The sequence below is a fragment of the Macadamia integrifolia genome, chromosome 8, assembly GCF_013358625.1.
Source record: "Macadamia integrifolia cultivar HAES 741 chromosome 8, SCU_Mint_v3, whole genome shotgun sequence".
NCBI classification, from domain to species: Eukaryota; Viridiplantae; Streptophyta; class Magnoliopsida; order Proteales; family Proteaceae; genus Macadamia; species Macadamia integrifolia.
In genome coordinates, this window is record NC_056564.1 from 21,092,433 (window position 1) to 21,116,781 (window position 24,349).

The following is a 24,349-nucleotide window of genomic DNA, read 5'->3' on the forward strand; positions in this document are numbered from 1 at the left end:
AAAGTCCCCTGCTCAACTTCAACTTTGAAAAAATTCACTTCACAAAATTTAGCAAAGAAAAATTGACAATAAACACAAACTGTTGAAAGAATTTAGACCATTGACAATACAAGGGAAGAAGTAATGGTCATTGTAATTTAACCGGTTCTTAAATGTAAACGTTACATTATTCAAGTAAAAAAGGAAAACCATATAATTGGCAGTTTTAAGTTGATTGTCATTATCGCCAGTCCACCGGCTTCGAAAATATGGAAATATCGGTGTTGTGCAAATAGTCCCACATTGCCGGAAGGCTTTAGGGGTAATCGATATGGGTCTATTCTCACAACAAAGGGAACATTCTCTTATTGAATCCCTTCACTTCCATTTGGATGAAATGAATTAAAAGAGTGAAACTGCTATCTGTATGGTTGTGTGGATGTTGAATACTATCACTGACACTGAAGATACAATGCATTACAGCCTGTGATCACTTTCAGTTTTATGGGCATATCATGAACTACAAAGACAGTAAAAAAGAAAAGGAAATATAAAAATGGAAAAGAAAAAGAAAAACCCGCATTCACTACTCATCCCTTTAACAATGGAAATAATGCATCATAAGCACAAGTAGTTCTAATGCAGTACAGTTGAATAAACTTTACAATGAGATGTTGCAAGCACATCTCAAGTTCTAAATTGATGCGTCTGCCGTTTCAGCAAAGCTGGAGGCTCATGACAGATTCATTTGTTGACCCTTTACAAGCTAAGAGTACAGAAAGCTCACAACCACCATGGTTTCTCTGTCAATTCCTTTCCAAACATGTACCTGAACCTTGTATTGTAAGGTAGCCACTCTATGATCTGTGATGTCTTTCTCCCACAGTCAATGCACTTCTGTATTGAATCATGAAGCTTTTTATCTACATTCTCAGAGATCCAACTGAGAAGATCATCCAAGTTGATAGAGGCCTCCTTCGCAAACCTCTCAAGTAACTTGGGCAGGAAAACTTTCCTCGACTTCTTTACAACCACATTAGCTTGAAGAAACTCCTTCTTGGCTACTTCTAACTCCTCTTTAACATTTGTGGCAGTGTACACTTTTAACTACAAGAGGTATCATGATTGGATGCCAGTTGTCAGTAAACAATATAATGCAATTGAACCGAGGAAACTTTAGAAAAGAAGAATATCACTGCTCACTGCTCACTGCTCCATTTGAGCATGTCCTCTTGTTGTGGGGATGGTGGAGGGGACTGAGGGTTCCTAAGTGGCTTCCATTAAATCTAATTGAACTGTATTCATATGCATTCTTTCTTGTGAAGGTTGCAATCAGCTATTCAGCTCACACCAAGGTAGAAAATTATGAGGGTAGAAGGGATGCCTAGCATACTGGTGCTGAGGCTATGACTAAAATGTTGTGGTGGATATCCACCCAACGGAGTCACAGGGGTCTGTTACTGTTGCACTTTGAAAGAGTTTGGAGCTGTTTTTTCATAATTTGGATTGAGTTTATAGTTCTTGTTAGCCACAGTTGTTTTTTCCTTTCAGGAAAATGATATTTCTGAACTCACTAAGGGGTGGAATTTCCATGAATTCCCAATAACATAACTCCTCTTGGAATTCATGGACGGCACTCCAATGCACCTTTTATTTTCTTTTATTCCTTTTTCAAGTGCCTGAACCTATGTGACTGGTTTATCGAAATTGAATACCACAGTGGGTTCATGTCAGCAAAAACTTTTCTTTATAATGTGTCTTTGAAGAAAAGGCATACCTCTCTACTTTTTCCTAGGTGTTGTCTTTCTGGAAGAGATATCACTAGTGTGTTTTGGTGGGCCAGAATGTCTGTAGAGGAAGCCTCAAGCCATTTGGAATTAATTTTGAGAGTAGTTTCTTAATGTTTCTTCCTTTCACTTCTTCTCCTGCGTCAAGTACAATATAGTGGTGGTTCATGATGGACTACGACACTTTAGAATGCAGAGGATGTTGAATATTGGGTTGCATAAAATTTATGCACGAAGAAGATATGTCTAAAGAGGGGATGATATCAATCTTAAGTACACGATCTTTCCTTTTTTTATTTATTGCTATTAATTATTTCACTGCTATTCATTTGATGTTGATTATCATTGAATATGTAGTTTCTCTTTATTAGAATTTGTCATGTTCATAATTCCTTACTTCCAGCAGTTGCAACTTATAAACTGCTCAGTCACCTTAATGACTTTAAGGTTTCAGCAGAGAAACAAGACTGGTACCTAGTAATGATCTAACTAAAAAAGCTTTCAAACCTTTTAACTAGAGGAGGCAACTTTAAGCCTGCATTGTTTAGAAGCCTAGCTGGTCCAGGCTTCGATGATTGTACAAAAAATTGGGTGGCCAGGCCTGGCCAGGGGTGATATAATATGGTCGTTTGTAATACATTATACAATAATATAAGTTTATATTATGTGGTTACATTTACATTCATTTTACTCGTAATGATACAGACGTGGATGTGTATAATCTGGTGTTTCTAATATTGTTGATTTAGATCAGTCGTCAAATACTATATTTACACTAAATGGTGGTGACATGAATTGCAAAGCCAAGATTTTTTGAGTTGGCAACCACTGGGGCAGCCTGAGTCCCTGACAGGCAAGATGGTCTGGCTTGGCCTCAAGCCTGGCCCACATTGATAGAGCGGCCTGGGCTTGGGCTTGCCAAAGATCACATATATCTTGTGATCAACCTGGTCTACCTATCCAGTCAAATTGCTAGCCCTGGGTTTGACTGTAGAAAGGTTAGCATAAAAGAAAGAAATTGTGAAATTACCATGGGATCAGAATATGCTCCAGTACAAAGGGCAAATGCAACAAGGGGTTGAGCACTTTGGAGACCGAATCTTGAATTGATGACTTTCTTTTCTTCAGATTTCTTCCGCAAGGCAGTTGTAAGAATGGGCTCGTACCACTGCAAATAAATTAACAATGAATAAATACTTGCGGGAATAACATAAGCAAAGGTGCATCATCTAGATTTCATCAGGTTAATTTCCAACTTTAGTCATGTGGAGTTGGGATATTGTAGATTTGGATCATCTAGCAGACAAAAAGATTGAATCAACCACTGTCAAGTTTCATGGTCCACCCAAGCTATAAGGTGCATCATGTATTGGACTTCTCCCTTGTGATATCAGCCATGAAAATTTTAAAGGTTTTTAAGTTTAAAAAAAGGATGCCAAAAATGAGGGACTTATTTTCCAAGTAGCTTAGTATTTTTGGGTTGCAATTTACCACAACTAGAAGGTTGTGGCCAACATGTGGAGCCATTTTAGACTACAAATTAAGTTTCCAACAGAAGATTCTGGCCTCAATATAGATTTTTTCTTGTGCTATATTGAATTATGAATGGACTTGGCTGATCCAGGCTATGAACTGACCATGTGGAAAGCGTCCTTGTCCATGTTGTCCCCATACTTGCTCCCTGTTGGTCTTTTGCCGGGTGAACTGCATCTATCGAAATTCTATATATATATATATATGGAGATTCTTCGGCTATAAGCCTAAAACTTCCAAATTGAAGAAGGGCTGATCTGTAAGGACATGTAGAATCAAGGTTCCACCACCTCACACGCTAAAGGTAAGAACCTTGAAATGAAAGGAATCCAATTTTGACACATCTAAACAGGATATTTGATACTGTTTAGACTAACTAAGCTTAAAGGTTTGGCAAGCTGAGGTGACAGGATTGTTGAACCGAGAAGGTTCTAAATATATTGTGTTTTGGATATGAAAATCTTTTGTGATGCGTGTTTGGGTGTTCTAACATGTTTGTTTATGTTTTAGGAGAACGATGAAACCCAAGCCTTTGAGGTGGAACCATTGATGGAAGAAATGGCATGTTGATTGAAGAAAGGACTGTTGTCGACAGACTTCCGTGATGTGAAAGATTGAAGAACTGAAAGCCACATAAAGTTGCAGAATCTTTCAAGATATGAGATTTGGTTTATATTTTTATATTCATGTAAACCTAATATTGATATCCACAAGATGAAAAGGCCCAGGTAAAAGTCATATAAAGACCTAATTGAATAAACCCAAAAAACTAGGAGGTTTGACTAAGAAAAATGTCTAAGTTTATCGTTCATGAATATCCAAGCTTAAAGAGAAAATCAAAGTCAGACCTAATCATCTCAGACGGACAACCATGTTTAATATTTTGTATCTGCAGACGTCTTGAAGGACTTCCGTGATCTGTGTCCCTGAAACCCAAAAGTGAGGTTTTTGAGTCCTTGTTCCATGGACTTCCATGGAGGTTGCACGAACTTCCGTACAAGGAGAATTTAATATTCCACTGTAGTGGAGCTTGAACATATTGACTATCTTTTTTTTTTTTTTTGGGGGGGGGAGGTGGGGTGGAAATGATTTTTGGGAGATCAAAATGATTTCAAGATGAACTATATATTTCCAATCATTTTGAGGATAACAATGCTTGACTCTAACATCTTTTGTAGACCATAACAGCTAGTTTGTCACATATGAATAGGCTGAGTCGATTGAGTACAAGGTACTTAATGTGGATCCGGGGTTTGGTAACCCGAGTTGGATCGCTTAGGGCCCTTCCAAGTGTGAGACTCTTCAAACCACAAGCACTAATGGAAAAACAGTAAATACCTTGAAGTTTTAAAATGGAGTGGCAGTATTGTAATTATATAGAAATTTAGAAGGGAGTGGCAGACTTGTAATTAGATTGAACTTAAAGGCATAAGCAATGGGCACAATATGCTAGTAGAAAGGGTGATTCAGGAATTAGAAATAAAATTAGAACAAAAGAGAATTGTAGGTAAAGGAAGGGGTAATATGGTCAAATCTGAGATTAAATGCTCTAAACAAAACCCACGATTCAACCTTCTTCTTCCTTAGACAGCCTGCAATGGTCGAAAGACCAGTAGCTTGCGAAGGAGAGATCTCCTTCAGATCTTCTCCGTTAGGCCTGAAATTTCAAGCGAAGGTTCTTCACAGAGGGGAATCTTGATTCTAGTCAACAATCAGTCCAAAGATCAAGCATGTGAGTAGAGAGAATCTCTAATAGTAAGACCTGGCGGTAGATAGGGTTTCAGACTTGTTGCAGGTCTTGTTTCTCACCATAGGGATGCATTTCGGATTAAGGACTCAAGGGTTTGAGTCACCTATAGGTAGAGAACCCTTGATCAAAGTCTCAGTCAAAGCAATTCAAGAGTGAGGGAGATCGATCCACTTGTTTGGTGCTACAACTATCGCCCAGAAACAGAGGGTCGGCCAACAAGAGAGAATGATAAGAAGGAGAAGAAAAACAGAGGAAGAAGAAACCAATCACGTAGGCTCTCAAAATTATTCGACTCAAACTTCAAACTCTAAATCTACATTGCTCCATCGATTACATGTATAATAAAAAGGAAAATCAAAATAATTAATAGAAACTACTTGAAAGAAAACTACTCTAAAATTAGACACTAGCTAATTCCAAAAGAAACTACTTCTAAAACAAAAGAGAATCAAATATACTAAGATTGCTTCCCTAATTATCAACTACCAACCCTTGCCAGACCAGAATATTGGTTTCCGTTGTTTGTGACTTGGCATAGGCCTCCATAATGGGTCAATTTTGGTCCAGCCAAGCCAAGGCATCTGCATCAGCTCGCTTCCTCTGAAAAGAACTCGACTCTGTCGAGTTTGGATGACGTCCAAGAATGCCGTCAAAGTCAATGTGCTTGAGGAGAAAAGTACTAGCTATCCTCTTGAGTTTGAGAGGGGGAAGATCCTTTGCCAGAATAAACTTCATCTCAAGTCCACCCATGCTGAAAGAAGTATGTATTCTCAAAATCACAATGCTTGACTTTTTTGTCGAACATACATGGGCGCCCTAGAAAAACGTGATAGACTTTCAGAGGGAGAATATCACACTGCACCTGATCAATCAGTTCACTAGTGGAATAAGTGAGCAAACATCTTTCACTAATTTTCATATTATTGTTGCACCCACCCAACCTGTAGGGATTTGGATGAGGCTCCATTTTCATACCCAACTTGCGAACAACATCTTTAGCAACAACGTTGGTGCATCTACCAAGTCAATCACCATATTACACAAGTTATCATTGTGTCGCACCCTGGTCTTAAAGATACTATTACGGTGCCAATCGTACTCCTCGAGAACCTTCTGTGGAGTCAAAAGAGGAAGGATAACCTAGAACGGTTGACGCTCGCCATCACTATCACCATCATTAATCTCACTAGGCTCACAATCACACTCAGCCTCTAGAGTTACCATTCTTGTTTTTAGTTGCTCTTCTGGTACATAGGGTATAAAATTGTCCTTGGACACTGATTAACTCGATGCCCGTACCCCTTGCACGTGAAGCATTGAATAGTCTCCTTTGGAAATACTGAGTTCCTGTCATAACCATGCCGAGGTAGAGAGAAAAGTTAGTCTGAACCCCAAAGAGGAGAGGAGTATGGACGAACCGGTCGTGTTGGTCTTGTTGAAGAACCACTAGCCCGTGGTTTATTAACCGAAACCCATTTTTCTTGAGGAGAAGATTGTTGTGTGCGTAAGGTATCTCCTCTAAAATGTGTCGGAAAAAGTCCTCCGAGTGTAAGGCCTCTTCAGACTTTCCTCAACCTGAAAGGCCACAACAACTGCGTCCTCCATAGTAGACAATCTAATAGCGGCCATTGCGACACTAATTTGTGGATGCAAACCATTGTAGAACTGCGCCACTAAGACTTCCTCGTCCCACTCAAAGCCAGATCGAGTGGCTAAGTAGTAGAATCTGGCCACGTACTCCTCAACCGACATATTGTCTTGTCTAAACTGCACAAATGTGAGGTGTACACGTTGCTTGTAATTGGTCGGTTGAAATCTTCAGCCCATCGCACCTTGCATCTCAACCTATGTAGTAACTTGCCCAAAATCTCAACTTTTTAGCCTCTGTCAAGCTGTACCATCTGAAGAAAATCTCCAAACTGTGAACTCAGTTAAGGTACTACTCTGGGTTGTAGTCCCTATAAAAATCAAGGGCATCCAATCTCGCTGCCTTGTCTGCTCCGTCATCATATCGTTTAACCCCATATGGTGGCAGTGGTGGTGGTGGTGGTGGAGAGGGAACGTGTGGCAATGGGTGTGGAGTGACATGTGGCAACCCTTGTGGGACGGAGTTAAAAGAATCCCCAGTCTGTCACATTCTTCTAGAGCACGCCCATGGTTTGACAGGAAAGTCAAGCACTGTGGTTTTGAGAATACATACTCCTTTCAGCATGGTGGACTTGAGATGAAGTTTATTTCGGCAAAGGATCTTCCCCTTCTCAAACTCAAGAGGATACCTAGTACTTTTCTCCTCAGGTGCATTGACTCTGACTGCATTCTTAGACCTCATCCAAAATCGACGGAGTCAAGTTCTTTTTGGAGCAAGCGAACTGATGTAGATGCCTTAGCTTGGTTGGACTGAACTGACCCACTATGGAGGCCTATGCCGAGACACAACCAACCTAAACCAATATTCTAGTCTGGTAAGGGTTGTTAGTTGATAATTGAGGAAGCAATCTTAGTATATTTGATTCTCTTTTGTTTTAGAAGTAGTTTCTTTTGGAATTAGCTAGTTTCTAATTTTAGAGTAGTTTCCTTTCAAGTAGTTTCAATTAATTATTTTGATTTTCCTTTATGTTAGACATGTAATCAATGGAGCAATGCAGATTTAGAGTTTGAAGTTTGAGTCGAATAATTTTGAGAGCCTGTGTGACTGTGGTTTTGTGTGATTTCCCTTCCTTTCTTTTCTTCTTCCTCTATTTTTCTTCTCCTTCTTATCTACTCTCTTGCTGACTAACCCTCTGTTTCTGGGCAATAGTTGTAGCACCAAACAAGTGGATCGATCTCCCTCACTCTTGAGTTGCTTGGACTGAGACTTTGATCAAGGGTTCTCTACCTCTAGGTGACTCAAATCCTTGAGCCCTTAATCCGAAACCCATCCCTGTGGTGAGAAACAAGACCTGCAACAAGTCTGAAACCCTATCTACCGCCACGTCTTACTATTAGAGATTCTCTCTACTCACATGCTTGATCTTTGGACTGATTGTTGACTAGAATCAAGATTCCCCTTTGTGAAGAACCTTCGCTTGAAATTTCAGCCTAACGGAGAAGAGCTGAAGGAGATCTCTCCTTCGAAAGCTACTGGTCTTTCCGCCATTGCAGGCTGTCTAAGGAAGAAGACAGTTGAGTCGTGGGTTTTGTTTAGAGCATCTAATCTCTGATTTGACCATATTACCCCTTCTTTTACCTATTCCTCTCTTGTCCTAATTTTATTCCTAATTCCTGAATCACCCTTTCTACTAGCATATTGTGCCCATTGCTTATGCCTTTAAGTTCAATCTAATTACAAGTCTCCCACACCCTTCTAAATTTCCATATAATTACAATACTGCCACTTTGTTTTAAAACTACAAAATATTTACTGTTTTGCCATTAGTGCTTGTGGTTTGAATCGTCTCACACTCGGAGAGGACCTAAGTGATCCGACTTGGGTCACTGAACCCTGGATCCACATTATCCAGTATGTTTAAAGGGCCTAAAATAGGGTTTCCTAGATGTTTGGGGAACTAATTTAGCCATTTGGGCCTCAAAACCAGCAACTGAACCCTTCCAGGTTTCAACCAAAATTTCACAGTTTTGAGGCTGGTCGAAACCAGGCTCAAAACCGAAACCTTGAACCTTGGTTGGAAAAGGGCTGTTTACATAGAGTAGTTGAACTAAATCCGTTGGAAAATAACCGTCGAAATAGGACCATTGGAAGCGTGGGCATTAAATGCATGTGCTGTCATGGGAGCATTTATGGTTTGGTGACATCATGGCTGCATCACTCAGAAGGAAAGAAAAATTTTCCACTTGCAAAATTCTAGTGAAAAACTACCCTTCCTGTGATTGTATGCATGCATGAGCAACAGAGATATAAGGAGGAAAGCTCAATACCCTGCCAATTCGGGGAGTGCGGAAGCAAAATATGGACTGTTCCATGGCATCGGCACTAATGACGTGCCCACCAATGTTGTAAGCAGCCTGCACTAAACCAAAATCAATCAAAGCTTTAATGTAAGTTTCGCCGTCTGAATAAGATTGTTCTGATTAGTAAATGAAATTAAGTGATGTCCACACAGAATAAATCCTCAAGACATGAAATTGGGTGATTGACCAGTTAAAGAAAATTGACAAGTGAGAACTGGATCCTGAAGAAGAGGGTTCTACCTTGTGAAACAAAGCCATTCTTCTCAGAGAACCGTGGGGAATACCATATGCTAAATATGCCTGACAATTCATTTAAAAAAGATTTGTAAAATAGAAAACATTAAACACTAACTAATTTCAAAAATCGCAATATTTACATGCATAACAAGAGAATTGTACACGTTGATCCAAAATGCCATTTGCGCACTACTTTCCATCTGCTTTACATTCACTCTTTCCAGTTGTTCCACCAGGAGTCTGACATTGCAAAATGAACCATAGCACTTCTATGAGTATGAAACACAAAGAGGAACTTTAATGTAAAATTTGCAGGGAATGTTGTGGTGAAGATGATCTCTAAACAGCCTATCAGGAAGCAGATATAGGCATATAGCTAGAGTCGGAACCACTATTTTATAGTCCCCATCTATACGATCTATTAACCTAAGCTGTCACCCTGATTGGATGGACTAATTTTTTTTCGAGTGTAAGTTCATGCCAGTTCACTGTACTTTATCCTAACCATTTGAAAGATGGTGCATTTTGATAGTGGAGAATTGTATCCTCTACGAGGATCAATTATTTGGACTCAGCAAATGATGGGGACCGTCCTGCAGGTGCTATATGTATCAATATGCTTTCTCTTAATTCTTCTGACAACATGATAGGCATCCAGTATGTTTTCCCTTAATTGTTCTGGCAACCTAACAGGCAACATAAGTCACCGAAAAAAGAAAAGATAGATGAATATTCTCTTGTTTTTTCCTTCCTTTTACAGTGAGTGCAAAAATTCTACCTGTAGTTGTCGATGGCATATGATGCCCGAGAAAATTGGTTCTTATCAGTTGATATCCAAGATATTTCTATCACTGATTTGCAAGTCCACTCCCAATCCTCTGTAGTACCACGACGAGGGAGAAAAACACTGGTAGAGGATTTGGATAATAGAGGTGAACGATTTTTTTCTGGCTTTACAGATGATGCACTACGCAACCAGCAATATATCGCTGCCATACACCTGACCATTTCCTCAGATAAATTGCTTGGACACTGGTAGAGATGATCTTTTAGGGTACGGGACAACGGAGTCTTCTCCAATGTTGGTACTTTATCATGAACCTGAAGCAAACATCAAGAAAGATGTTGGAACAGAAAATTGGAAACTTATGCAGCATGGTAGCTGTATGAAACAACCACTGTCTGGTTGGAAGTAAAAGTAGATAGACACAATGAGCCTCAAACATTTTTCATGGAACAAATTATTAGCTTGTGTTATAGTGTACAACTTTGGCAACTTGTGAATTCTTCCGGACTGTTTAATGATGGGCCACCTCTTGGAGAATCATATCACAAAGTGCATATCAGCAAGGAGTCAGTAACTTATATGCTCATTTACGAGATTGAATTAAAACCATGATATGTGCATTGGCATGTACCAATATGAATGTTGGTAACAGGAATTTGGAATCAGATTTATAAATACCAAGGCTATGTTTGGTTGTAACGAGAATTAAAGGGAAGGGAAGTGAAATTTTCATACTAAAAAAAGAAATATATGTAATCATTACCCATGTGACCTTAACATTAACTTCAAATTATTCCATATTTGGTTATAAAATTTCACTTTACTTTGCATCCAAAACCCTTTGCTATAATATGTAAAATAAAAATTACATGTAAAATATATCATTACTAAATATAGTTAAAAAAATCAAGTAGTTTATAAAATCATATGGGGTAATGATTATAAACATTTTTTTTTAAAGTACAAAAATTTCACTTCCCTTCCCTTTAAATTCCCATTGCAACCAAACGGAGCCTAAAGGATTCGTAAACTTGGTGGCTTATCTAAATAATGTAAACTATAGGACTCTACTAACTAAGCACCTTATTTTGGATTAATAAAGAGATATTACATCATATTTAGACAAGATAAAAAAAAAATACAATTATAAAACTAGAAAAGATAGAGTTCATAATCATGTAGTTATTTATTTTTGCTTTTGAAATATGAAAGAAAAACATCAAGGATTCCAGAGTCTTGCACCAGAATATATACAATCTGGTACTTCACCACATTTGGAAGGATCACAAGTTGTAGAACTTTCCAGAGATCTATGATGAAGGACCAGATATTTTGTCTTAGACTAACTGAACTTTTCTGTTCATTGGTCAAAGTATAGTATTACTATGATGAGAACAGCGTATTAGCATATCTTAAACATCATGCAGGAAATTTACACCTTTCTTAACAAGAAATGCATAAATGTACTTGTGATACAAAATACAATTTTGAAGCATATAACATCTTATTATGAAATAGCCTATTACCATATCTTAAACATCATGCAGGAAATTTACACCTTACTTAACAAGAAATGCATAAATGTACTTGTGATACAAAATGCAATTTTGAAGCATAAAACACCTTATTATGCAATATATATATATATATATATATAAGCTTGATGCAAAGATTTAAGTCGTTTTTACCTACTCTAGTGATGCATAACAAGGAAAAAAGGAGATATGAACACCCAAAAAAAAAAAAAAAAGACACAACAGCAACTTTACCACTTTTTCACCAAAACTATTTCGATCCATGATTTAAGCACTGTAAATCCCCAAAACTTGTTAAAATAATGAAGATTATGGTCATTTTTTAATGTTATATGATTTCTTTCAACTCAAGGCAAAGAGAAAAACAAGTTTCCAAGGCCATCAGTTGCTCTCAGTTTCGTATCTCACTCGCGATTTCTGTTTTGGAGGTTTAAAGGAGGCGTATCAAGTGTATCTTACCTGTTATCGAACTGTATCAGCCCCAGATTGGAATATGATCGATCCAAATTTTTTTTGAAAAATAAGTATCATATTGGTGAGTATCGTGTTGATACCCATCAATATTGATACTTATAATCCTGTCCCCTCCCCAACAAAGGAGGGGGTGGCGGCATGTGTTTGTATGTATTTTACCTGTGAATGTGCACTTTGAGACTCAAATGACAAACATCACATTGAGGCCCTCACTAAATCAAATGTGGCCTCTGTCTAGGGTAGTATTGTAGTAATATTATAAAACTGTGAATTTATAATCCTAAATGGCTATGCCAGCCAAGAAAAAGGTCAGAGCAACTCTGCAGAAGCGTGTGAACATTCTGAAAATGTAACTAAGAGTATTGTTAGTAAGCCATTTTTTTGTCCACTGCCAAATTCTAATCGCATGCTATGTTACAATTTTGAACTGCATGTTCTTTACAAGAAGACCATTAAAGAAACTCTACAGAAGCATGTAAAAGATCAGAAAGAAAAAAGGAGTAAAAATATTGAGCTATCATGTGAACCCCCAGATTACAGTGGTGGCATGATCTGCTAACTTTGAACACAGCATGCTTTTACAAGATACTTCTGGCTGAAGAGAACCCTAGAAACTAGCATACAACACCCTACAAAATAGTTTCTTCCCATTTCTCAAACCTAGCAACCAAGATGATTAAATGATGCCATGATGGTGTGAACTACCTGAATCAAATATTACTTGTGGTACTGGAATAGGACAGTCCAAAGGTTAAGATAACTCTAAATTAGCAATATTATAAAGATCAATTGTTGAAGAAAGCAAGATTGAACCAACCTGCAATTGTTCATATTCAGGTGGATAAATTAATTTAAAAAATAGAAAATTTACGCTAGTCTTGAAGAAAAATCTCTCTGAAGATTAAATAAAAAAGTAGAATACAACATGAAAGTATATTAAAAAAAAGAAAAATAGAAAAAAAGAAAAAAAAGGGGAATCTCTTTATCAGATGGTACTTCTAATACCTTCATAGGATCTGAATTTTTGTGCTCAACGTGAAAATTGGTTTTGCCACACAATAGCAGAGTATTTCTGGTCTTTGATTGCAGCAACCCCTTCCTTTTCCTGGATTCCTTCGCAGAAGACGGAACTTGGAAATGTTGCAAGGGGAACTTTTTCGAGGAGGAGCAAAATGCACTTGAGATTATGCTAGGGTGTTTTCTTACTTCATTCTTCGTATGAGCAGGAGAAGACAAGCCTGAGCTTTTCCCAGAAGGTGCCCCACTAATACAATGGTCAAAGATGCTTCTGTAGAGAGAAAGAACATGCTGCTCCCGGTTGGCAACCTCTTCTTCAAGTAATTCAATCTCAGCCATCAACTCCTTTGTCTATAAATGAAACAGAACAAGCATTTCACCAAAAAAAAAAAAAACATAACAGGCACAATATTATATGGCATGACTATTGAGTACAGAAAAATAGCAATAGTGAACGTATATAGTGTAAATAAAGCAGCAGGTGCCAAAGGGAATTGCTTTGATAGAATGATTTGGTCCCAAACACTTTGAATGCATCTCAATTGGATACTACATATTTTTTTCTTGCAAAGTTTCTGATGCAGTAGTCCGGTGTTGAGAATTCACATGCCATATATTCGAGCCCATAACAAGAAATAAACAAATGAGATTCAATCATATCTGCCTCTGCATACAAGAATGGACTTAAGATGCACCAGAGAGCCTAGTGAATCCCCCTCTACAGCTGATCCACAACTAACATCAATTACTTCAGGTAGTTTTAAATACGTTGCACATTTTCAAATCAAACCTTCAAAAGTTTAGAAATCTTTAGTTTGGGCATTGGTGCTGCCGTGCTGGATTTAAATGAAATTGAAAATAAAAGTAACTGTCAAATAACTCTTTTGTATTCTCCTTTTTTGTTCCCAAAAGTGTTAAACCCAAGACCTTTCCAATGTTGCTTTTCGCAAAGCAAATGAGTGAGAAAACATTAGTCCCACATTGGATTTGGAAGAGTAAAGAGTGTGAAGTAAGGTTTATTTATTAAAACGGGAACTACAAAGGTAGGGTTCTATGAAGGAAAGGCTCACTATGCTCCCTTGTTTCCTGGGGGTTTGGGGTTTATTTTCACACATAGCACACGCGCCAGGCTGGGTCATGGCGTGGCAAAGCAAGGCGCTAATGTATGTGGTTTCTTTTTTGTAGGCGGTCAGACATATTTCTGGAAAACCCTTTACCGACATTGGATAAGGTTTTACTGATGTCAGATGTCATTTTCACATCAGCATTTGTTTATTGATCACCAGGCAAAGGACACTCTGAGTTGGGGTTTGTCAGAAACTTGCCAACATTTTTTAACTCTACCTGACGTGAAATGAGGTTTTACCGACGTCGAGCGGGTGTCATCTGATGCATCGACGATGTAGGTGACTTTACTTTGTACGTCATCCCAGATTACATTGGAGGTCGTAACAGCTAGTTTTCTGTGTCTGCTCCGTCCAAGAGACATGCCTTTTGGACAAGTGCTTCCAAGGGGTACCTATCCTCTATAAATAGAGGATGTCCTTGACACATTAGGGATTATATTCTAAGAGTTCTACACTTGTACTCCCTTCTCTTACTCTCTCTTCTTGTGTGTGTGTGAGTGTATATCCAAGAAACACACTACCGTTCTTCTTTAAGCGCTTTGTTTTACCGATTCACTTTGAGTGTCTGTCTTGAGTCTAAGCACAACTTTGTAGAATTCGAAGGGGTGTTGTAGGAGAGTGCATTGGTACTTGCGGAAGCTAGGGGCTGTTTTATCTTGGAGACCAATTCACATTTGTCCTGGTTGCACCATTGGGGGCGCTATGGTGTTTCGGATAGCATCAAACCCATATTCGCTACGGACAAGAGTACCATTTGCAGTATCGTATACAACCAAGCTAGATTCTCAACCGGATCAGCAACCTAGGGAGACACAATCCATCAAGAACCAGTGCCAAAAAGGAGGGAAAAAAAAGGGGGGCATCAAGCAAGGGGGATGGTATCAATCTGAAGGTTCCAGGAGGCTATGATATGTCTGTTCTTAGGGCATCTAGGGACAGGCTGAAGGTGAAGGGATTGGATTTTGGAGGTAACATCAAAGTAGATGGCTTTCCAAATCTTGTCCAAGGAGTGGGAGTTGGAAGACCATCTACGGATGTTTCGCTCCATCCAGATATGGTTAATGGTAGCAGAGAAGGCAAGCTTCCCAATGGTGTCACAGATGTAAGGTCCCGAAAAGGTCATGTCAATCCATATCCATTCTCTGTCAAAAGGTTAGGATAGGTCTACTGGAGGGCCAACATCTAGAGAGAACCAATTTCCAGACAGAGGAAGAAAAGGGGCAGGAGAAGAAGAGATGAGGGATGTCCTAAGCACCATGGGGACAGAGGCAGCAGGAGGGAGAAATAAGGTTATGACGATGGATGAGGAAAGCTTGGGTTGGGAGACAATTAATGAGGTATCTCTAAAGAGTGAGACTGTGACGGGGGACGTGCCCTTTGAACCAGAAAAGTTTGCGCCAAGGGACCATAAGACCAGAGGACCTAAGAAAGGACCAAGCGGAGGCAGAGGAGAATATTCCATTGGATGAGGGGAGCCAGATGCATTTGTCTCCTCTGCCTCGATGCCAGGGAGAGAGCGGAGGGAGAGAGGACCAGAGGTCACAAAGCGGGGGGACAGAGGGGGGGACAGCCTAGAGGGGATAGGATACAAGAAACAAGAGCAAACTTGGGAATGCCAAAGGAGTAGATGGTTTTGGGGGACACCAGGAAGGAGAGGATTCCAGCCGGGTGCCAAGGATCCAGCCATAGGGATGTGGTCTGGCCATTGCCAATGGAAAAGGAGATGGCATTGAGGGCCAAAGGTCTGAGAGTGAGAATTTTCCTCCAGGTCTAGGAAGCGTCCGAAGAGACAGGGACAGTCCAAAGGGAGTGGTGTTTGAGCAGGTAGGAGTGAATCTAGTCTACCCAGATGCCCTTTTGCTTGGACACAATTTTTCAAATGAGCTTAAGAATACCCACAGAGTTGAAATCTTTTATTTTCTTGATACCCAGGCCGCCTTCCACTTTGGGAAGGAAAACCTAATCCCAACTAAGAGGGTGAAGAAATCTAGAGGCATTAGAACCTTTCCAAGAAAGGAGCAAAAGATCCCTTCAATGGTCTTAATGATGGAAGCAGGAATAAAGTAGATACTAGACCAATATAGGTACATGGATTGGAGCACAAAACGAATGACGGTGAGGCGGCCAGCATAGGAAAGCGGCTTACCTTTCCAAAGCTGGAGATTCTTCCTTAGGAGGTAAAGCAAAGGGGAGCAATAATGGGCAAAGAGCTTGGAGGAGATGAGAGGGAGACCCTGGTACTAGACAGGCAGGGAGCCCAAAGAGAATCCTGTGATGTCAAGAAGGCGAGCCTGAATGTCAAGGGAGACCCCTGAGAGAAAGAGCTCGACTTAAACAGATTAATATGGAGGCCTGAAAGGTTTTCGATGGTACGGAGGGATTCCATGATGGTGGAAATGGAGAGGGGGGTCGGCTTTGGAAAAGATCATAATATCATCAGCAAACGCGAGATGGGTGAGAAGATGGGATTTGCATTTGGGGATAGGAGAGATAAAGTGGAGGTTCGCAGCAGATTGGATGGATCTGGACAGGACTTCCAGGGAAAGAGAGAAGAAAAAGGGAGAGAGAGGGCAACCTTGCCTGATGCCTCTACCAGAGGGGAAGTAGCCAGTAGGGCTACCATTGATAAGGACAGAAAACCTGGGGGAGGAAATATATGAGTGGATCCAGTGGACAAAGGAGGGAGGGAAGGACATGTTTAAAAGGACTTTGGAGATGAAATCCCAAGTCAGGGTATCGAAAGTCTTGTGAATGTCAATTTTGAGAAGGGCAGCAAAGGAATGAGATTTGCGATCAAAGCCACGGACAATCTCATAACAGAGCATGATATTATCAGCAATGCTCCTACAAGCAATGAAAGTGAATTGATTTGGGCTCACAATAATGTCAATGACTTTCTTGATTCTATTGGATAGAATTTTGGCAACAAATTTATAGAGTAGGTTACAAAGAGAGATAGGCCTGAAGTCATTCATGGAGACCGCCCCCTCCTTTTGGGAATGAGGCAGAAGAAGGTATGGTTGACACCACTGATCTGGTTGGGATTAAGGAAGAAGCTGCGGACAGCAAGAATAAGGTCCTAACGGATGATATTCCAGTAGGAGGAAAAGAATCCTACGCTAAAACCATCCGGGTCAGGGGTTTTGTTAGCCTTGTGAGCAAGGATGGCCGAAAAGATTTCCTCATCAGAGGGGATGAACCGGAGTCTAGGAAGGAGTAATTGACAATTAGAGAGTGACTAAGATAGAATTTGGAGTTGCTATCAGACCTTTGAGAGTGAAAATAACCAACAATTTTGAATCAAGAAATCAGAATTCTTTTTACTTGACACTGGTGGTCAGTGCTGGTTCAAGTTCTGAAATGATGCCGAGTGAATTTCTACACTTGATATGCTCTTGGAGTTCAGATTTTAGTTCAGGTTTAAATGCTCTAGTTAGGAAGTACAAATGTACAATAATCTGAATGTACAGGTTTCTAGAATATGGGAACTGATTGAATTGTCCCAACCTTCTGCATGGCACCACTAAAACGTAAATGTGTGGAAAGAATATTACTTTGTCATCCACTAAAACCACAGAACAGCCATCCATTGAACTAAATTTTAAAATTTTTGAATTTAAAACACACAAACCTGGGCAGAAAAATGTCTATGTCCTGGAGATAAAGTACTAGAAGCTCGGCCCATTGCCTTCTCAAGCATAATTCGCATCGATTTCTCTTGCTGCAAATGCAATTGTAACTGCTCGATCTGCAAGTTCATACATCATGTGACACAAGGATATTGATATTGTATTGTAAAGAGACATGTAATTACGAAGCTTTATACTGAAAATTAAACCAAACTAAAGGCTTTTATATTTCTAATGACAACAACCCCCCCCCCCAAAAAAAAAAGAACAGGTTCTCAAGAATAGATGTGGATAAAAAATTTAGGCAGGCCAGGGCAAAAATGGTTTCTTCTATTATATAATGCAGGTGGAATCAGATCAGACATGCATAAGAATTATTCTAAGTTTCAAAGAGTCTCACTGCCAGACATTATAGAGGAAGAATACAGAAAGTTGGACTTTCCTGAAAAAATGATATGAAGTTCTTCATATTGTTTAAAAAATGAGGTCTATGTCATCAGAAATGGAAGATGGTACCTATAAGCCAGTTGGCTACAATAAAGCCATTAACTATCTTAGACTAACAAACGGTGTTTCGGGATCTTAAATGAGCATTGTAGGCCCAGACTAGCAGGGACAGGGTTAAGCTGATTCAATATCTATACAATTAAGGCTTTCCCATTCCCCATCTCTTGGCATAACCTTATTTAAATCCACAAAGTATCAGTGGCACAACCAACTTCCCTCTCCCCCCCATCCCCAAAAAAGAAAGAACTAAAAAAACTTTTATTCACTAAGAAATCTTATTATATGAATCTCTGATATGGAAATTGAAACATGAAGTTAAAAAAAAAAAAAGAACATGGTGATAGCAAAGGAGAAGATAAAATGCATTCACACTTTCATCTTGTACTGTTCTACATGCATTATATCTTGGGGAAAAAATTATATAGTCCAAAGACAACAAGGGCAGTTGCCAGTTATATAAAAAGTCTAGGGAAGGAGAGAGTTAGTTTTAATCATATAGGGGCATTTAATATATATTGTCCTGAATTATTTCCAGTCTCTCTCCACCCCTTTTCATGACTTCACGAAGTACCAAAATTTGCTTAATGGTCATTTTCTTGTTAGACTAAGTGAGTTTCTTTTAGGTAAAATTCGTGAAGATAGAGAAATAAATCAACACACAATTGACTTATTATCAGTTTATCACTATGATTGTCCCAAGACTAAGTGTAGCGGAGATGAGGATGTTGAGATGGATGTGTGGCAAAACTAAGAAGGACAAAGTAAGAAATCACCACACTAGAGCTGAGTTGGGTGTAGCCCCAGTATATGATAGTCTATGTGAGACTGTTTGAAGTGGCATGGCCATGTTCAATGGAGGCCTTGGGATGCTCCAGTTAGGAGGAGTAACTTGATTCAGATTGAAAGACCTAAAAGAACCAGAAGCAAGCCTAAAATTACCCTAGGAGAGGTGATGAGGAAAGACATGCATAGCCTAGGCATTCTACCACTTATGACTTCAAATAGAACTAATTAGAAGGCAAGGATCCATGTAGCAAACCCTATTAAGTTGGGATAAGTCTTGGTGGTTATTGTCGTTGTATTGTCTCAAGACATGACACAATTAACATAACAAATTTCTATATGATTAACCTTTTTAAATACCATTAAAAAAAAAAAATGGAGGGGAGGGGAGGCCATAATTGGTATAAATCCTGCTTTCAAGGGCCAGAATCATTTTATCAGTGATAAAAGGAAACCAATGCTTGTGCACCCCAAATCCATATAACACAAGCGGAAAGGAATACCATCATTTCATTTTGTTACTCGGGAGGGAGAATGGATACACCATTAGTGCTTCTGAAAACAGTTGGTTCTAGATACTGCTTGGATTTTGGGCCAAATGTATGTCGCTTTCTAAATATATCCTTTAGGCGGTTACCCTATACTTGAGACTGAAAGTAAAAATGGTGTCCTTCATGGCAACAATGTAGATCATTGATGCTAGCACATGATGAGAAGTTCTCCTTGTCAATCATGAAGCACAAAAACATCATATTTCTATAAGCCTTATTGATTGCAAAAAAGAGAGAACAACAAAATATAGTTAACTTGTTGTTTATCTGTTAGTGACTTCACAAGAAGGTCTAGAATAAGCTTTGAATTTGACATATCTTCTCCCTGTTGATTTTGATAGCATGTAAATGAATACTTTCTTGCATAGTTATCAAGGCGTCGCCTAGGCGTCAAGGCGGCTCAGCCTAGACTGGCACCTTGGTTGCCTAGGTGTCACTTTGATTTTTGACCATCCTCCATCGCCTTGAGAACCGATATTGCCTTCGTTTTGGAACAAGAGTTAGTTTAAAAGAATACTTACAAGAATGTACGTTAGAAGCCCATTTCTTAAATTCAATCTCACTACCTGCTTAACATAGAAAAGCCCCTAAATGTACGGTAAAAAAGAAAAAGAAAAAGACACCTACAAACATATACATGTGGGTGTCGCATGCATGACACATGTAGAGTCTCATACAAGTACATGTTTTTATGAAAAGTAATATAACAAACTTACATCATTCTCTAAGGAAGCACGATGGTTCAATGAAAGGTTGGTCTTCATATCACAGCAATCATGATGAAGAGGAATTGCCCCCCTGTGAGTTCTTATCTTAGGTTGAAAATCCTGTAGGATTTTAATGCCATGGATGGGGAGTGAACCGGTAAGTTGCCGCTTTCTTTCTTAGTTCAACTTTCTGAATTGAAATTTTCAGATGTTGTACAATATGGGTTAATTACAGGTCAATAAATAAGCTACCTGTGATTCCTTGGGTTCCTTCCCTGTGGACTGCAAAACCCCATGTTTTGCATGATCGAATTTCCTGTCAGATGCACTGAAATAGAGAACCATCATCCTTCTTAAAGCATAAACAAGATGCAGAAATGAAAACTTAAAATACTATTTGTTGTGGACAAAAACTTAAGGACACTTTTTTGTGGCATCTGAATCCCTCTCTTTATGTCCTCCAATTGAAACATGCATCAAGTTCCATGTTCTGCAGCTCACTAGCACCACATTTAACCATAGAGCAAATGCAAGGTTTGCAGATCACAGAATCTATATGGTAGCAGTCATTTAAGATATTTAAGTTGCAGTAGTTGCCGTTGAGTTATCAAAATGTGAATAGTTTGCTTTATAAATCAATCTATTAATTAATAATAAAAATATTCAGTAGATTCAAAAGAAGACTCTTCACTAGCATGTATGAGGATTTTGACATAGGAAAAACATAAAAAAGTTTATCAAAATTGAATTGGGAGATAATCAAGGAGAGAATGAAGGTGAAACATATGGCTGTTAGGTGTACCTAACTTACTAATACAATCTATTGAATGCCAAATGTGAAGACTAATAATAACCTTCACACCCCAGAATTGATTCAAAGAGAACCCACCCCTCCCTTCCATGGCCTAGTTTAGTAGAGCCAAAAACAAATCAGCCGAGGGAGAATGAAGCCCTCGAAGAGTTCAAAACCCATAAAAAGAGGAAAACGGAGAAATCTTGAAGGCAAAAGCCACAAACTTCACACACTTGGCATTTCTTCAACTAAAGAAACACATACACAGATAAAAACATATCGAATATTGAGGTTAAAATTAAAAAAAAGTAACCTTTTAGAGCGTCTGTGTTGGCCTTGAACATGCGAACAAGCACAAGATTCATCATTTTTCCTTTTTCTAGCTGCTTCTCCGCCCTCATCTACAGTCAAACCATCCATTCCAGTCTCTTCAATCTTCAGGACCCAAAACACTTAAACGTTCTTCTATTAATGCGTTCATTAATAAACCGATTCACAATTAATTGCATCAAGATGTAAAATAACATCTGACAAAGACCATGATGCTTCTCTCTAACGGATAGATTGAAGGAATTTGATATAAAATGAAATGAAATAAAATAATGACTTCGAATTTCGATTTGAAAGGAAAGCTTTTCCTTTCTGGTAATACCATTAAATGTCAAAATCGAGAAGTAATGGCGAAGAATGTGAAATAATTAATAAGAACCAGAATGCTGTCAAGAATTGAATACATTGTACATTTGCGTCGTTGAAAGCATTAAATGAGAGAATTCAATTTTACCTGACTGGCTCTCACTCTTTCTTCCTCTTTCTGAGTGCCTTTCTCTATCACTCCTTTCAGTCCTCCAGAGTTCTTGGTTAAAAGGATAGCTACAAGACCAAGATCAAAGAGAAAGGTTTCCATGGACGAAGCTGATCAAGAAGGACGAGCTTTGAAATCTTCAAAAAATGGTTTGGTAGAAATGGTTAATTGTTTGCAGATCGTGCGTTTGTATCGAATGGGGACAGCTACTGCGTTTCAGGGGAGGACCATTCTTGTCTGCTATTTAATGTGGTCATGGACTCGTGTTCATGTTCCGCTGCTTTCTCATCCGCATCAGTTGGACCTACATGGCTTATGGTTTCCTCATCCAACGGGCCAAATTGTTTGATCGACAGAAGATTTTTTTTGATAGATAGGATATAACAGAAGGAAACGATTCTGGGTGGTGATTGCGCGTTGGGCATAGATCGGACGGTTGGAACTTATGGTTTAATTACATTTTTCAAAAGAGTTAGGGTAAACCTAAAATGACGTGAAGTGACCAAGATTCTTTTCATGCAATGATTTTGACCTATTGAATAAAACTTTTGAACAGTAAGAAGAGCATTTTGGAAATTCAAATTAAGACAATAATTATGACAGTCGTAGTGAGAAGAGATTCTACTAATACCCCTATTGACGAAGATCCAAAATACTCTTTTCACTATTCCAACATGTGTATCAAATTGTTAGAATTAATCATGAGTTTTTCACACCTAGTCCTATGTTTGGATTCTTGGAATATTAATATCTTTATTAAATCTCGTCTCTATTTATGAAGGTTTGATTGAAATACTCTCTTAGTTCAATCAAAGGGTCGGATCCCATTAATGAGAACAGACTTACATATATGGTCTCAAATATACAATTTCACACTTCAACACAAACTCTATTCACTTTACTTACAAGCACTTTCCAATAAAGAAATTATCTCCTATTAATTAAGAAATTATCTTTTCACCATGGGTGAAAGAAAACTCGATTAAATAAAAGAGGTGAGAAAACGCTACCTCTTGGTGCAGTTACACGCCAACAAGCGTGGCCAATGGGGAAGGGCGTGCAAGCATCTTTAACACGGGGTAATGTGGCCTTTTCACACACATAGTGTTTACGCGCACGTAAATGGCAGGAATTTTTGCATCTTTCTTCCAAGAAAAAAAAATTAAATTTGTCCCTTCCTTTTTATGGTCCTATTCAAACACATCAAGTGGATCGAAGAATTGACAGGAACTTCTGAAATAAGGGGACAAAATAAAAAAATGAAAAAAGAATGCTACTTGCTTGCATGTGTTTAGGCATGAGGGATATGAAAAAGGTGCAAAAAGACTGCAATGCCCGCATCCCATCATTGAAGATGTCTCTGCATGACCTCCCGTTGATTTGCGCAATGGCCAACCAAGTGGATGGTGAGAGATATGATTGGACCATGGGGCTCACAAAATCTGAGGTGGGCTTTTTCATTCTACGATGCGTTACACTCTAGCATGAGGGGTACGAGAGAGGTGGAAACAGTGATAAGTATATTAATCGGTTTGCTTGCTTATATGGCTTAAATGGTTTGGTCTATGATTTAATGGACAGAAATCAAAACTGAAACGATTATTAATCCGTAACTCCAGTCAATAGGTTTGTAATTTCTTCTGGCTATATAGTTTATTATCGATTTAATTTCAATTTGTTTTTGGTTTTTTCTGTACGGTTTGTAATCAATTTTAATTGGTTTAATTGATTTGGTTTATTCAAAGTTAATTGGTTTTAAACGAAGATCTATGAGCTGTAAAAAGACATCTATGCCTTGACTCCACTTCTCCTTGTGTATGGATGTAAAATATACTTCCAATTAAAAAGAAAAAAAAATTGTGAGCATAGGGTAGACTAAAAGGTAGCCTTCTATAACATTTTTATTATTAGCTATAAGAATGAATAATTATCATAAATGAATATAAAGGAAGTGTTTCATATGGGGGAATGCATTATGTTATTACGCATGCGTGAGGGTCAATGGGAAAGTGTAAGAAAGCATCCCATTAAAATGTCATTTTCCATTTCATGGAGGTAAACTATCAATTTTGATTTCAAACGGCTTCTTGACAGCTAGCATGGCTAGAACCGATGCTTCCCCTACTCTTATCAACTTCTAAGCCTCTCAACACTCTGTTTTGTTAAATGAGAAAAAACGACCGAAAGAGTGAGTTCGGAGAATGAGTCTCAGGGATTGGGCATCAATTATTGGCTTCACTGTTCCATCGAGGTGGGGCACCAGACCCTCCATAATCTCCTGTTATTCCTGGGTTGTTGGATCAACATTGATCCCAATTTATAATATTATTGCTTCAAAGGCTATCTAAGGTGCATCTTGAACAAGATGATTCAATTCTCCAACTTTGACTAGGTATTCAT

The 24,349-nt window shown here is 38.7% G+C and overlaps 1 protein-coding gene across 5 annotated transcripts; it reads right to left on the reverse strand.

The window, feature by feature from the left end:
* Positions 1-410: 410 nt before the first annotated feature.
* Positions 411-22,146, reverse strand: LOC122086611. 5 transcript variants are annotated; one of them, XM_042655549.1, is made up of 12 exons: positions 21,929-22,146; positions 21,458-21,545; positions 20,604-20,679; positions 20,361-20,471; positions 17,806-17,922; positions 13,036-13,398; positions 10,013-10,335; positions 9,375-9,474; positions 9,238-9,297; positions 8,965-9,051; positions 2,797-2,934; positions 411-1,086 (listed from the first exon to the last, which is right to left on the reverse strand). In XM_042655549.1, exons 4-12 carry the CDS (start codon positions 20,406-20,408, stop codon positions 763-765), a joined length of 1,560 nt encoding a protein of 519 aa, XP_042511483.1. In that variant the 5' UTR covers positions 20,409-20,471; positions 20,604-20,679; positions 21,458-21,545; positions 21,929-22,146; the 3' UTR covers positions 411-762. The 5 variants fall into 5 exon arrangements, with proteins under 5 accessions (XP_042511483.1, XP_042511482.1, XP_042511481.1 ...); XM_042655548.1 differs by lacking the exon at positions 21,929-22,146 and having other exon boundaries at positions 13,036-13,143; positions 13,237-13,398; positions 21,458-21,741; XM_042655547.1 differs by lacking the exon at positions 21,929-22,146 and having other exon boundaries at positions 21,458-21,741.
* Positions 22,147-24,349: the final 2,203 nt, after the last annotated feature.